The 12,933-nt window shown below is 50.1% G+C and overlaps 3 protein-coding genes across 3 annotated transcripts; 2 read left to right on the top strand and 1 right to left on the bottom strand.

The window, feature by feature from the left end:
- The first annotated feature begins 228 nt into the window (after positions 1-228).
- On the top strand, positions 229-1,885 carry FVEG_11236 (hypothetical protein). The gene is made up of 2 exons (XM_018900411.1): positions 229-290; positions 678-1,885. Exon 2 carries the CDS (start codon positions 884-886, stop codon positions 1,781-1,783), a length of 900 nt encoding a protein of 299 aa, XP_018758685.1. The 5' UTR covers positions 229-290; positions 678-883; the 3' UTR covers positions 1,784-1,885.
- Positions 1,886-5,057: 3,172 nt separating this feature from the next.
- On the top strand, positions 5,058-9,994 carry FVEG_11237 (hypothetical protein). The gene has a single exon (XM_018900412.1). The coding sequence runs from the start codon at positions 5,305-5,307 to the stop codon at positions 9,526-9,528; it is 4,224 nt and encodes a 1,407-aa protein (XP_018758686.1). The 5' UTR covers positions 5,058-5,304; the 3' UTR covers positions 9,529-9,994.
- On the bottom strand, positions 9,778-11,484 carry FVEG_11238 (hypothetical protein). Its single transcript, XM_018900413.1, has one exon. The coding sequence runs from the start codon at positions 11,246-11,248 to the stop codon at positions 10,079-10,081; it is 1,170 nt and encodes a 389-aa protein (XP_018758687.1). The 5' UTR covers positions 11,249-11,484; the 3' UTR covers positions 9,778-10,078.
- Between the last annotated feature and the right edge of the window lie 1,449 nt (positions 11,485-12,933).

The following is a 12,933-nucleotide window of genomic DNA, read 5'->3' on the forward strand; positions in this document are numbered from 1 at the left end:
GATACTACAAAGCGTGATGGCATCTTCTTCTTTTTTCTTGTATTATAGCCTCGGTGTACGATTAAACGGTTGAATACTACTATTATCTCTTATTTTTATATACTATCTTCTTATCTCATGTGCATATAATGAGTCGAACTGACGAAGAGAACCCTGGGGTCCAGGCTGGACAGAGCCGGGACTCTTCGATGGATGTTGAGAAGCTCGGTCGTCAACGACCTGAAGTGTTTAAGTCAATATGGGCCGAACTAGGGTTTTGTTTCTCTGTGTTTTGTTCCATGTTAATGGCTGTAAGTTCTATGTCTCCTATTCCTCTATGTCAACCACTGCTCTACGCAGGCACTGACATCATCAGGAATTCTTCGTCAGTGGATTTCATGTTATCCTTCCACCATTAGCCGAAGAACTCAAGATCCCAGCTGCTTCACAAACATGGCCTTCAAGTGTGTTCTCTCTTATCACAGGAGCAATGCTTCTCCCAATGGGCCGCCTAAGCGATATGTATGGCGGATACATCGTCTTCAATGGTGGTCTCCTGTGGTTCATGCTCTGGGCACTCATTGCGGGATTCAGCAAAAACTACATGATGCTCATCTTCTGTCGAGCCTTACAAGGCTTCGGCCCTGCGGCATATCTTCCTGGTGGTGTTATGCTGATGGGCAAATTCTATCGTCCAGGACCTCGAAAGAATCTCATCTTTGCTCTATATGGGGCCTTTGCACCCCTGGGGTTCTTCTTTGGTATCTTCGTTGCAGGTCTAACAGCAGAGTATCTTGACTGGCGCTGGTACTTTTGGATCGGCACTATCATATTTGCAGTTGTCTCTTCCGTCTCCCTTCTCGCTGTCCCTTTCGACTTCCGCGACAGAAAGATTGATATCCCCATGGATTGGTGGGGTGTTGGAACCATTGTCCCAGGCCTTCTCCTTGTTGTCTACTCTCTGACAGATAGTTCACATGCCCCTCATGGCTGGGCTACACCCTATATCATCGTCACACTGATCCTCGGAGTCATGTTCTTAGCCAGCGCATGGTACGTCGAAACACATAAAGCCCGAGTTCCTCTATTGCCCGCCGACCTTTTTGCGCCCAAGGGGATGAATCGTCTGCTAGCCGTACTCTTCATGGCCTTCGGTACCTTTGGTCTCTTCCTCTTCTACTCAAGCTTCTACATGGAGTTGGTATTGCACCGATCACCACTCATTACTGCAGTCTGGTACATCCCTATGTGCGTTGGTGGTCTCATCATTGGCACTGTTGGAGGCTTCACACTGCACTTCCTACCAGGGCGAGTGCTGCTGTTCATCTCGTCCTTGGCCAATGCGATTACGATGTTACTGTTTGCCCTTATGCCTGAGAATCCCAACTATTGGGCCTGGGTTTTCCCAGCAATGGTTTGTTGCACCATCGGCATCGACATCACTTTCACAGTCAGCAACATCTTCCTGACCACCAACATGCCAAGCCATAGACAGGGGCTTGCGGGAGCTCTAATCAACAGTGTTCTCTTTCTGGGAATCAGTTTCTTCCTCGGTATTGCAGACATTGCGGTTGCAGAAACGGCGAACCTGGGACTTCGAAAAAGCTACAAGGTGGCATTCTGGCTGGCCTTTGGCGTGGCATCGATTCCTTTGCTCTTCATCCCGTTCATCCAGATTGGATCCGCTAAGAGCGAGCTTACAATGGATGAGCGGCAGAGATTGGAGAATCCACCATCTGTTAGAGAGTCGGAGGCAGAACCGGAGGCAGAAACACAAGCACAAGCACAGGAGCCCAAGACTTGAGGTACTTGGAGAGCAAACAGCTCTGACCTAAACTTAGGGTGTCAAAATAACCCAATATAACAAGATATAAATCTATACTAAGTCTGCGTAAATTTACCTCAGTCTTTTTGTTCCTTAGAGTAGAGGTCCTGAGTTTTCTTGCTTCCCCTGAGCCTCGAAAAGGGAGAGCAACCAATTTTCATGCTACATGCTCTCTGACGTTAGTACTTGAGTAATACCATTTCACTTGCATAAAATGTTGTTTAAACGCTTATTGCCCATAAAGGGCGAAAGTACGCCACTGTTGGGTGTAATAAATCTGTTGATATGCGGTTGAGTAAGATCCCCCAGGCTATAACACAAGGTTAGATCCAGGGTACCGATCGAACTACGCGAGGGAAACGTGATTTACCCCATCGGACATTTCATCAAAACTGCAGGGTCAAAGATAGAACAGGAGTAAGTACGGATGCCCTAGGAGACCTATAGAGCAACATGAGTCAAGGTAATAGTAGAAATGCTCTCCTAATAACAGAGCCCCAACTACCGTTGTTTCAGGACATCCATAACAAAAACGTGACCCGGCAACCCGGGTTTTGGACAAGAAGCCGATTGCAACAGTGATGCCACGATGTAACTGGACCTTCCGGAAGATAGCGGCTCTCCCACGCAGAGTTGAGTTGTTTCTTGGTTTCAGAGTCTACTATTTTAGAGCTGCAACGCAGATGCAAAGGACCACATACCCCTGCATGGTATGATGAGATAGCAACATATTCCCTGGCTGCCACCTGTATAAATGACCAGGATCTAACGTGGTGAACCAGGGTTGCAGGCGCCACAATGTGGTTTTCTGCAACAGTGGCTGGCAAGATAATGAAACCAACAACGGGTCTGCGAACGGCTGTTTTATAGATGAGAAAACGTTGAAGGAGTTTGCATCGTTGAGGCTTGGCCGTTGCGAACTGATGGAAGCGTTCTTGATGTTGAAACCACGGTGGCCCTGGTCAAAACGGCCCAGAGCTCTGGTGTGCCCATTAAAACCCCTGTCGATGATCGAGATTGAGAGGTAACTTAGCCAAGATATCAAAATTCTTGATATGCTGTTACAAGCCAAGACATAGCTTACCACTTGATCATTTATTGCTGTAAGCGACACGGCACGGGTCGAGCTTCAAGTCTGACATTCGTCGTCATCATGGTCGAATCTTGATGTGCACACCGTTCGTTTTTCACCGCGACATTGCTTCAGCCAAGCCCAAGCCATCTGCGGCTGCTCTGCAGTCTGAGCGGAGCATCCCAGGGACTAGCACTAAAGGGAGCATTGGGCCTATGGGAAACCTCAAAAGCCATGAGGAACAGGGACTAGAAACTTGGCCGCGAGTGGGTTCTTCGGTAGAGTTGGCGTTGAAATCCTCTGCCGCTTCCGGGGAACCAAAAAAAACAGGGCACGACATGACGACGAAAGATGGTGGGTATCTGTTCCCGCGTAGGACTCGACAGTTATCAACGGCGCTATCTAAAGCCACAGTCAGAAACTGGCATCTTGTTGATGGTCATTGGAAGACTATGTGTTGTTCTGCTAGATCATGGAGGGTAGAGAAATCTGGGGGATAAGCCTGGGCCCGCATGCGAAACGAGGTAAAACATGCGAGGGAAAAGTCTTCTTTTTTATTTCTTTTTTCGGTATTAGATCATTGGTCGACGGGGAGAAAAGAAGGATCAATCTTGTGGAGACTGGCGTTTCTAGTTTCCGATGGTTGGTCGAGCGAGTTACATTGAATGGATGGAAGAGAGAAGAGAGACCCATAGCATCGCGATCTGGTCATTTCTTACAGAGTCAAAGAGATCCAGTCTCTGAGATGGGTACGGGATGGGCATTATTGCGAAGGTATCAAGGGATGCTGATGCTGCAATATCAGCTGAGCCCTATAGCACATCTCAAGCATGCATTGGCTTATCAGACTCTCCCTTAGCATTGATCAAGTTAGACTTGTTCATGGGCGGGTTTAGTGTAGATTGAAGAGTGTGACACCCCATGCCGTTTTCAATCATTGTGGTAAAGCTGCATATGCCTTGTCCGAGTAAAGCTTCAACTCTGTTTATACGTTTTAGGTTTAAGATTATTTACATTGCCTTTTCCGTAAACAACATTCACTCACTCACTCACTCACTCAGTCTTACTATGCGCAATTCATAGCGTCTCATCCATTGAGTTGAACTGAATTGACCGATGAAAAAGTCTTGGTATCGTCCCACTTAAGTCAACGGACAAGCATCCTTTCTCCAACTTCCAACTTTTTACAACTTTGCGACATTGGAATCCAATTCAGTCCTTCTTTTCTTCTTTTGCGCCGATACCATTGTTACGCAACCACAACAGACAGTGGAGGCCAATCTCTCTGCCAACTGCGACTTGTACAACTCTGACCAACCCTTTATCTCGTCGTTTGCTTCTTGTACGCCTGGGACCTTGCGTACTTGTCTGACCCGAGAGATACATACACGACCGTGCCTTGCGCTTCGGCGATTATATCGACTCGTTTTCTAAAGCATCTTCATTGCACTGCGCCTGCAAATGCGCGCCGTCAGGTACGAGCCAATTCTCCTCGAAGCCACGTTTTTTCTCTGGTTTCCTGCATCGTCTCATTCCATCTCATATCTGGCTTCTTATTTGCTTTGTCTCCCTGTCGTTGTCTTTGTCTTGAGTTGCGGGCCTTTCCGAGCATACCTGGATCATCCTGTCTCTCCATGCGACGCGACCCAGCATTGAAACACCAGGATACCTTTCCGCTTGGCTTGCGCTTTGCGCTACAGTACCAGTTCGATCCAGCTAATTCGTCTTCCTTTGTCAGTGCAAGCCTGTGCTGCGCTGGCGATAGTTATTATACTCTCCAACCATTTCCGTCTTGCTTATATCAAAGTCGACTTTTGGCTTTCCGCCTTGTTCCCGTTGCTACAAGGACCCCTGCCTTCAAATATCCGTTCGTCAAACTCTGAACAAAAGTCTCGCCGTTTCGGTCCAGCCATCCTAACTTTCTTTACTTCTAGACATATTCGCGCTGTCGCGCCGTGACCTTTTGTTTCCCAATTCTCTTCACCCAACAGCTTCAAGAGCTTCGACGTCCCTGCGCTCGAGCTCTCGACCCTAGTCTAACACCGGCTTCCCACTATCGCAAACTACTACCGAAACTGCGATACCTGCAGCCAGCTATCACTATAGCACACCGACTTCAGCCCAGCATATCATGGGGTGCTGACCCGTGACCTTTCATTACCACACTACAAACTACAGTCACTTCGATAACAGCTGCCGGTGCATTCGCTGTGCTGCGCCGCTGCGCCGTTCGTCCTCGATTACATTCGGGTACTTGGAACCGAATCTGGACAATCTTGCCCATTTATATCCAATTCCCTGTCTGGCACGGCGATCTGGATGCTAAGTGCATCCTTGCTTGATAAGAATTAAAACAAAGGCAGCTTCCTCCCTGCCTTGTTCGGTTGGCGCAGGATCGCTCAACTTTCGCGCTCACCAATCAGTCATCATGACTTCTCCAAAGGCTACAATATCTGACCGCGGCCAAGAGAACGACGACACCCTTATAGAACCTGTGCTATCGTCTCCTCTCTCAACGCCCCAAACAACAAGTCCTGAGCTGGTCTCGTTTCAGTCGCTGGCCGACCAAACATCAACACCACTCAGCATCATGGACGATTCATGCTTTCTCGACATCGACAAGTTCATCGCAAGCGGTCTTGAGTCAAGCAGTGTGAGTGCTGGTCTCGACAAACCTACAGCGTCTATCAGCCAATCGCCAGTGATTACAGCGGGGTCGCCCGCTAGACCCTCGGACCCCAGCACTAAGAGCCAACGCAACGCAGATCCTCTTGGAAGTACAGGGACGGATACAGATGGCGGCCTCGCCGAACAGACACGTGCCGCTCATGAGGACAATGTTTCTGGATCAATCGCGAAGGAAACAAAATTAGAACAAACTTCTAATCGGCAATCGTATCGGGGATCCCAAGATTACGACCAAACAAAGCCATTAGAGGTCACTGCGCAGCCAAAAATCATCTCGCCAGCGGAAGCTGCATCAAATACGACAGGCTTCGCTACCCAAAATAGCACCGCCCCATCAAATACCGGCGAGCCCAGTCTTGGTTTCAGGGGCCTTCATTCCGATCAGCACGAGTATCGAATAGATAGTTCGAGCAAAAAACAGCAATACGAGACTGCTCTTGCATCTATAGGGCCTTTATCGGTGGAAAGGCTCCCTGCGTCAGGGATAGCCACAGCACAGGCACAGGCAAGCAGCCACTGTAGTGCTCCTCAAAGCGCCACCACCCAGGCCATGTCAAGCACGGCCTCCACTAGCAACAATTCTATTCCCCCTGGGCATCAAAGACACCGCACCGGACATTCCTCACACGACTCCCGCGACAACGACTTTCCCCCCTCTCACACAACATCCCATTCTTCTCGAGTCGGTGGCATAAAACTCGATACGAGTTTTGTCAAGCCCACGCCAAGGCCCATTATCCGTACAGCGCCCGACTCACCTTCGCTCAGTATCCAACATCCAACTCCCGACATTACCTCCCAGGCCCGATCTGGAGCATACGTCGGGAACATCGCACAACTCGAAGCGACCGCCGAACGATTGTCTATGACAAGTTCCATCGACGATGCGATTCGAGATTTACATGCTGAATTAAAGCGATCCGATAGTAGACGTTCCTCCATCCTTGCTGCCAGCGTCAAAGCCTCAGGGTCCATTGACGATTACACCAGTAATCCCGGTTCCGCTATCGAACAACTAAGACGACATCCTTCCATCGCTTCTTCCATCGTTTCTACAAATAACGCCGCACGCCACGGTGGTTATTCCCCCGGTGGATACGTACTTTCGCCTAATCACTCCTTTACCGGACGTCTTAGATCAGGATCCAAGAATTCGGCTGGCCGACCAGACTTTGATCTAGATACAGTTCTATCCCGTCACGGCCCAGGCAAAGCCTCTGTTAGAAGTGTCCGATCAACAAAGGTCTCACTCGCCGAGATCTCGGAATCAGAACCTATTGCACTAACCCAGGACGTCCTCGACATGGTCGACAAAACACCAGTCAAGAACCCTGAGGGCGAATCTCTCCTCCCTGATGAGCTCCGCGATGCCAACATGCCCGCCACCGACGTATTCCAAAACATGATGGGAGACGACGATTTTATGAACTCCAAGAACGAGCGACCGCACCCCGATGTGAGCACTGGCCTTCTTGCCGATCAAGAGTCTAGGGATCCTCAGCGACCCGGAAGTTCACATTCAGATACAACATTCCAACAATGTCAGGATGCATTTGGCGACTTTGATGGCGTCCATTGGGTGCCTGAACAAGATGACCCTTACTCCCTCCCTGATGACTTGGAGCCTCAACCCCAGCCTCGACCTCGACAGCGACATATGAGCCAATCCGAACATGTTCGGCCCCAGTCTTATTTTGACCCGGAGTCCGGTCAACAAATGCTGTATTACCCTGCGCGGGTTCCCGCTATGCTCAATCTGCCCCCCAAGCTGTCTAATAAACCCAAGGCCAATGAAAGAAATAAGCGACGCTCCCAGGTGATGAGTGCTATGTTTGAAGGCAACAGGCAATCCAAGATGTTGGACGCCGATGCAAAGGCACAAGAGCGCGATTCTACGAGAGATTCCTGGCTCCCTGACCCTCTTGCTGGTCATCGAGAATCATTTGCTGCTTTATCATCTGACGGATTTGGCAATTTGGGCCAGGAACCAGAGACAATTCGTTCTGTCCACTCGGACCAAGATGTCCCTCCTGCTGTACAACCGGAAGCCAATGCCAATGCTCCGATTGAGACACTGAGGCGCCCTCAACGGTTGTCTCGGAACGAACTTGACAAGCGAAAGTCGAGAATGTCAAACTTGCCTCCACAACTCAGAGCAAGCGCCTACTTTGATCTACCCGACAACACGCAAGGAGAGATCGAGGTTAAGGACGGCTCAGCCATGGCCACCCTTGAAAGCATTCTAGATGCTTCAGCAAACGCCCCTGTCAGTGCATTTACCGATCACGAACGTGCCGGCAGACTTGGAAAGGAAGTCTACGGCAAAGAAAAAAAGCGAGCTTCAGTTGCTGCATCCACGGTTCTTCAGCCTGAAGGCGATAAGAAACATGCCAGAAAGCGTTCCTCTTTTATGTGGCTTGGCAAACGTCACAGCCATGTTAGCGACGATGACAAGGATCATAAGTCAGAGTCTGGGCTGGGACCTGTCAATGCTGACACGAATGCGAATGAGCACGACGGACTAGCCCGCAGTGTCGACGGTCGTAGCGATGGCCATGTTGATGATGAGCAAGAAGCCGCCGAAGAAGCTGAGGATCTGTCTGAGGAGGAAGGCTACAATGGACCCCCAACGACACTCCTGGCCGAGTTACAGTTGCGAAAGCAGCAGCAAAAAGAACGTACCCAGCGAACATTCCCAGGAGGCATGCATGCAACACTGTTGGAGATGGATGCTGTTGCCGAAACTCAGAAGAAGGCAAGAAATAACAAGCGTATCAACCTGGCATGGGAAGAAGGCCAGGCACATGCTGCTGATGAGGATTCCGATGACGAGGATATTCCTCTGGCTGTCATTGCGGCACGCAATCAAGGTGCAAAGAATGTTATGGATCTTCAACGCCCTATCGGTTTGATGGAGCGTCGTGAGATGGAAGAGAACGAACCCCTCAGTCACCGCCGAGCTCGTCTGCATGGCCAGGATCCTCGATCTATGGTAATTAGCCACAGGCCTAGCATGAACAACCTCAGTGCCAATCATCTTCCCACGACTCCTCATTCGGCACACCAATCTATTGCCCAACTTTCCGTACAAAACGCATCGACTGAGCCGGATGATGAGTTTGAAGGAGAGACTCTTGCTGATAGAAAGCGACGGCTTGCAGCCAAGGAGGAAGCAGAGAACCTTCTACCTAAAGCCCGACCTGTCAGCAGTGCATTCTCCGTTGAGCTCCTCAATCAATTCGAGGATCCTGAAGAGAAGAAGAAGAAAGAGGAAGAGTATAAGCCCAAGATGGTCGAGGAGGAAACCCTGGGTCAACGACGAAAACGTCTACAAGCTGAACGAGAAGCTCGTGAGCGTGAAATGAGTTTCAACCAACTGAACGCCAGCGCCGAAGAGGCTGAGGCACCGATCCCAGGAATAAACGGACGCATGCACCAGTTGTCCAGCGTTCTCTCTGCACATCCTAAAAGGGAGACGAACCAAGCTCAGGAGGAGCGCGCTCGCATGGAACATGAGAGGAGGCTTCTGAGAGAGCGTGACGCTAAGATGGCCGCTTATCGAAGCCAAATGCCGCAGGCTCTCGGTGGTCCCAGCAATGCGCAATCTGGAGGTTACCGTGGAGGTACTTTCAACAATGGTCTTGGTGGTCAGAACTCCCAAGCAGCCATGTCCTCCCCTGCCCTTCATACGCAACTGTTCAACCAACCAGCTCTTAACCACCGAAAGAGTGCTGTGTTCAGTACTTATGGGGCCCCCATGCAGCAAGCCCCATATGGCGGATCAGCTACGAACCTCGGTGCGATGAACATGGGGTACAATGGCATACCCAACGGCATGAGTCCTTATGGCGCCGGTGCCATGAGTGTTTATGGTGGAGGCATGCTGCAACCTGCCATACAAATGCCTGGACAAGGTGGTTCTACCAACAGAATCGAGCAGTGGCGTCAGGGTGTTCACCCTTGAGCAAGTTAACAGCATATCGGCTGTTGACATGGCCTGCAAGTACCTTTTCTAAGACGACCCATGTGGAAGATATATCTCGTGTACTATTTGAGGAAATATAGAAGGGAAGGGGAAGCTTTTTATAGCATTGCTATCACCGGTGTTGTGGATAGAGGGCAATGGTGGGATAACATCTTGAGGAATTTGCTTTTTCTTGTTCTGCATGGCACCTAGCATTGCATGGCGCTGGAAATACTCGCGACGCTGGAAGGGCACAGCTATTTTTTGACAATCTAATCGTTTTAATATGTTTTTTTTTCCTGGGATTGCTTCTTCAATCCGGTGGCATGTAGTTTTAGACTAGGAGCATGAACACGATGATATGACCAAACTACCCAAGTCCAAACGCTCGACAGTGATGCAATGCATGGGGAGGTATCAACTCGTCATATTGCAAGAAACAGACATACAGAAAAATTAAGCAACCCAATGTCTACAAGACCAACGCCAGGATGATAACAAGCTTCCCTCCCCCTTTTCAATCTTCTACATGCTTTTGAATTCCTCTGCTTCACCTCCGCTTGCCGAAGCTACCCGCAGTCTTTTGCAATTTGGATGGTGGTGCAGCTTCAACATCACTTTCCTCGTCCTCACCCATAGACTCATCCACATCGTCATGGTTGACCTCATCCTCGTCCAAAGACTCCTCGGCATCGCTATCGTCCTCCTCACCAGCTGAATCCTCCTCATCGTCAGAGTCGCCAACAAAGCCGTTGGTGATGGGAACATCGTCGTCTGAATCGTCAAACTCGGTGTCAAGACCTCGCCTTCGACCAGGTGTGCGCGCAGCATCGTCCTCACCCTCGACCCAGATAACATCCTCGTCATCTTCTTCAGAGTCCGAGTTATCGCCGTTGTGAAGACCAGGGCGCGACATCTTGCGACGAAGATCCATTTGACCCTCGAGCATATCGAGCTTACCCTTGAGGGCGAGAAGACTTGACAGTCCCTTGGCGCGCTCAGCGAGAACCTTTTGCAGGCCACTCAGACTGTGGATAACCTTGGGCTGAGATGCGAGGGCACCACCGTGAGCGACTAGTGTCCACTGGACCCAAGTCATAAGGTTTCCGGCGCGACCAGGGCGGCGGTACAAGCGAGCGGCGAGCTTGGTAAGAAGAGTGCCGGCTAAAGCGCTGTCGAGGCGCTCAATGGTGTTGCGGATAGTGGGAAGATCGGTGGTGTGCAGACACGACTCGAGGAGGTCTGTGTCGTCGGTACGGAGGGCCTGAGAGAGAACGGTGGTAAGGGACTGGTGTGTCGGGGGCACAATGGCATTTCGCGAAGGCTGGGAGACGACTGCGCCGTTGAGTGCGGAGGGCACATCAATGATATCGTTCTCTGCACGGAGAAGCTCTCCGAAAGAAGGCGATGTTCCCTCAGCGTCTGATTCCTCGTCGTTAGACTGGCCATTGGTCTTTTGCTTAGCGACCTTTTGGCGGGTGTTTGTCACAGCAGTTTCCTGAGCGGCCTGTTCCTCCTCTGGGCTCTCAGCATCGGAGATATCTTCGTCGCTGTCGTTATCGGACGAGATCTCAATGGTCTCAACCTGTGAGGGCTGGAGGGCGTCGGGTCCGGCGATGGAGGCTTTTGACTCGTCAATGATGGACTTGTTGGGAATTCGAGCGCTGGTTCTAGCGACGGGAGCGGCCAGCTTGACCGGCGCTTTGCGTTTTGTTGACATTATGAGTAGGTTTTGATGTGAAGCGCAGTAGATGTTAAGCGGTCGCGTGCAGGGATTCGACGATGATGGGATTCAGCAACGGGTGATTAATTCAAGAAGCAAGATATTAATGCGACCCTGATTTCTTGGGGTAGTATCTTTTCCGTAATGAATGAGGAAAAGTGATACTGTTGAACGTTATCAATGGAAAATTTGACGAAGCCGTCGCTCGGTCTCGAGTGAAGGAACTTTTTTTCTGGAACCCCAGCTTGGCTCTGGTGGTAGCCCCACAAGCGATAAGATTAGAGCAAGATGGTCACGTGTCCTGCCACAGGATGAGTGCCACAGGATGAGTCATGGTGTGGCTGTTTCTCTGGCTTCCATCGGCAAGGAGAATTATCCTGGCTGCTAAGAGTCCACGACTGGCCCAATGCGGCCTGACCTTGAGCTTGGGAGAGCCATTTAATTACAGTGATTGGCCTCACTGCAGCCTCTAAATGAAAATGGCGGTGATTGGACGAAGTGGATTGATAGTGGACTCGAGATAAGCTGCAATTGGTCACATCCGCAACCTTCACGTTCGCTTCCGGAGGGATCATCTCGTAGTCTGTGGCCTCAGGAGATATGAAGTACAAATAAAGACCCAGCATCAAGTAAAATGTTTTTAGTTACGCAGTGACACAGATCTTGGGGGCACAAGCTCGAAACCCGATGTGATTGCTTTCTTTTTCATTGTTTGCCAACGGGATGGTCACCTGATACCTGCCCTTGCCTGGACTTGATCCAAGGTGGACCTGTATCCCGGGTTGGGTATGATGCGTCCCAGTTTCGGTATAAGGGTGAAAGCTGTTAAGTGGTTATAGTGGTTTGCTGCATGGCATCTCTTGACGCGACGTGAACGTGTAAGAGAGGCGATGCACGTGCTTCAGTATAGAATGGGATCTGTTTCTTTTACCGTTTTCGAGCTTGTTATTCATCAGCGCAAGATAAGATCTTCCTTCACTTGGTAAACATGCGGTGATACATTTCAAGTTTCACGGAGTTTGTTTGTTCCTTTCTTGAATACGATCATCTTGTAAGACGAAGCTCGGGAAACGGTGGCATTACGGGGCCGTCATCACTCTCATCCCGTGTCCTTTCGGGTTTGGGAACCTTCCCCTTGCGTTCTGATCTGTCCTCACCAGCCACATTCAATTGGATGGGTATGATGAGATAGAGTTCTAGATCGAATTAAGCTCTGAATCAGCTGTGCATAATCTAAATGTATATATATTCCAGAACAAACATGAATGATCAAATAGCTGACTCACCTATTGTGACTGATTTGAAACGTCTTTCATCTTGATCAATCTCATTATCATGATACTACCAACCTCTACCATAATATCATCCACCCCCAGCCACCCACCATCCACATCCCATCCATGGCAATGACGGTGATTGTGGCCCGTGCACCACCTCATAATCCCTTTGATACAAAACTCGGTCAACTAAATTTTTCCATCCCCTCATACCCAATCCCCTTGCCAAGTTGGCCACCCCGTTAGAGACAAGTCAACGGCTCAGCGGAGTTTGCCTTCTTCCCTCATAAATACCACCGCGCCTCCGACCGGCCAAAATTCACTGACGTGCACGCGCTTTCCCCTCAGAGGCTCCCCCTAGATCCAACCCCCCCCTACCCCCCCTCCCTCTTCCGGTTCCCGGGC

This window comes from Fusarium verticillioides, chromosome 9, assembly GCF_000149555.1.
Source record: "Fusarium verticillioides 7600 chromosome 9, whole genome shotgun sequence".
NCBI classification, from domain to species: Eukaryota; Fungi; Ascomycota; class Sordariomycetes; order Hypocreales; family Nectriaceae; genus Fusarium; species Fusarium verticillioides.

Excerpts from the sequence above, each read along its gene's own strand:
- FVEG_11236 (XM_018900411.1), top strand. The coding sequence starts at position 884 with ATGGATTGGTGGGGTGTTGGAACCATTGTCCCAGGCCTTCTCCTTGTT.
- FVEG_11237 (XM_018900412.1), top strand. The coding sequence starts at position 5,305 with ATGACTTCTCCAAAGGCTACAATATCTGACCGCGGCCAAGAGAACGAC.
- FVEG_11238 (XM_018900413.1), bottom strand. The coding sequence starts at position 11,248 with ATGTCAACAAAACGCAAAGCGCCGGTCAAGCTGGCCGCTCCCGTCGCT.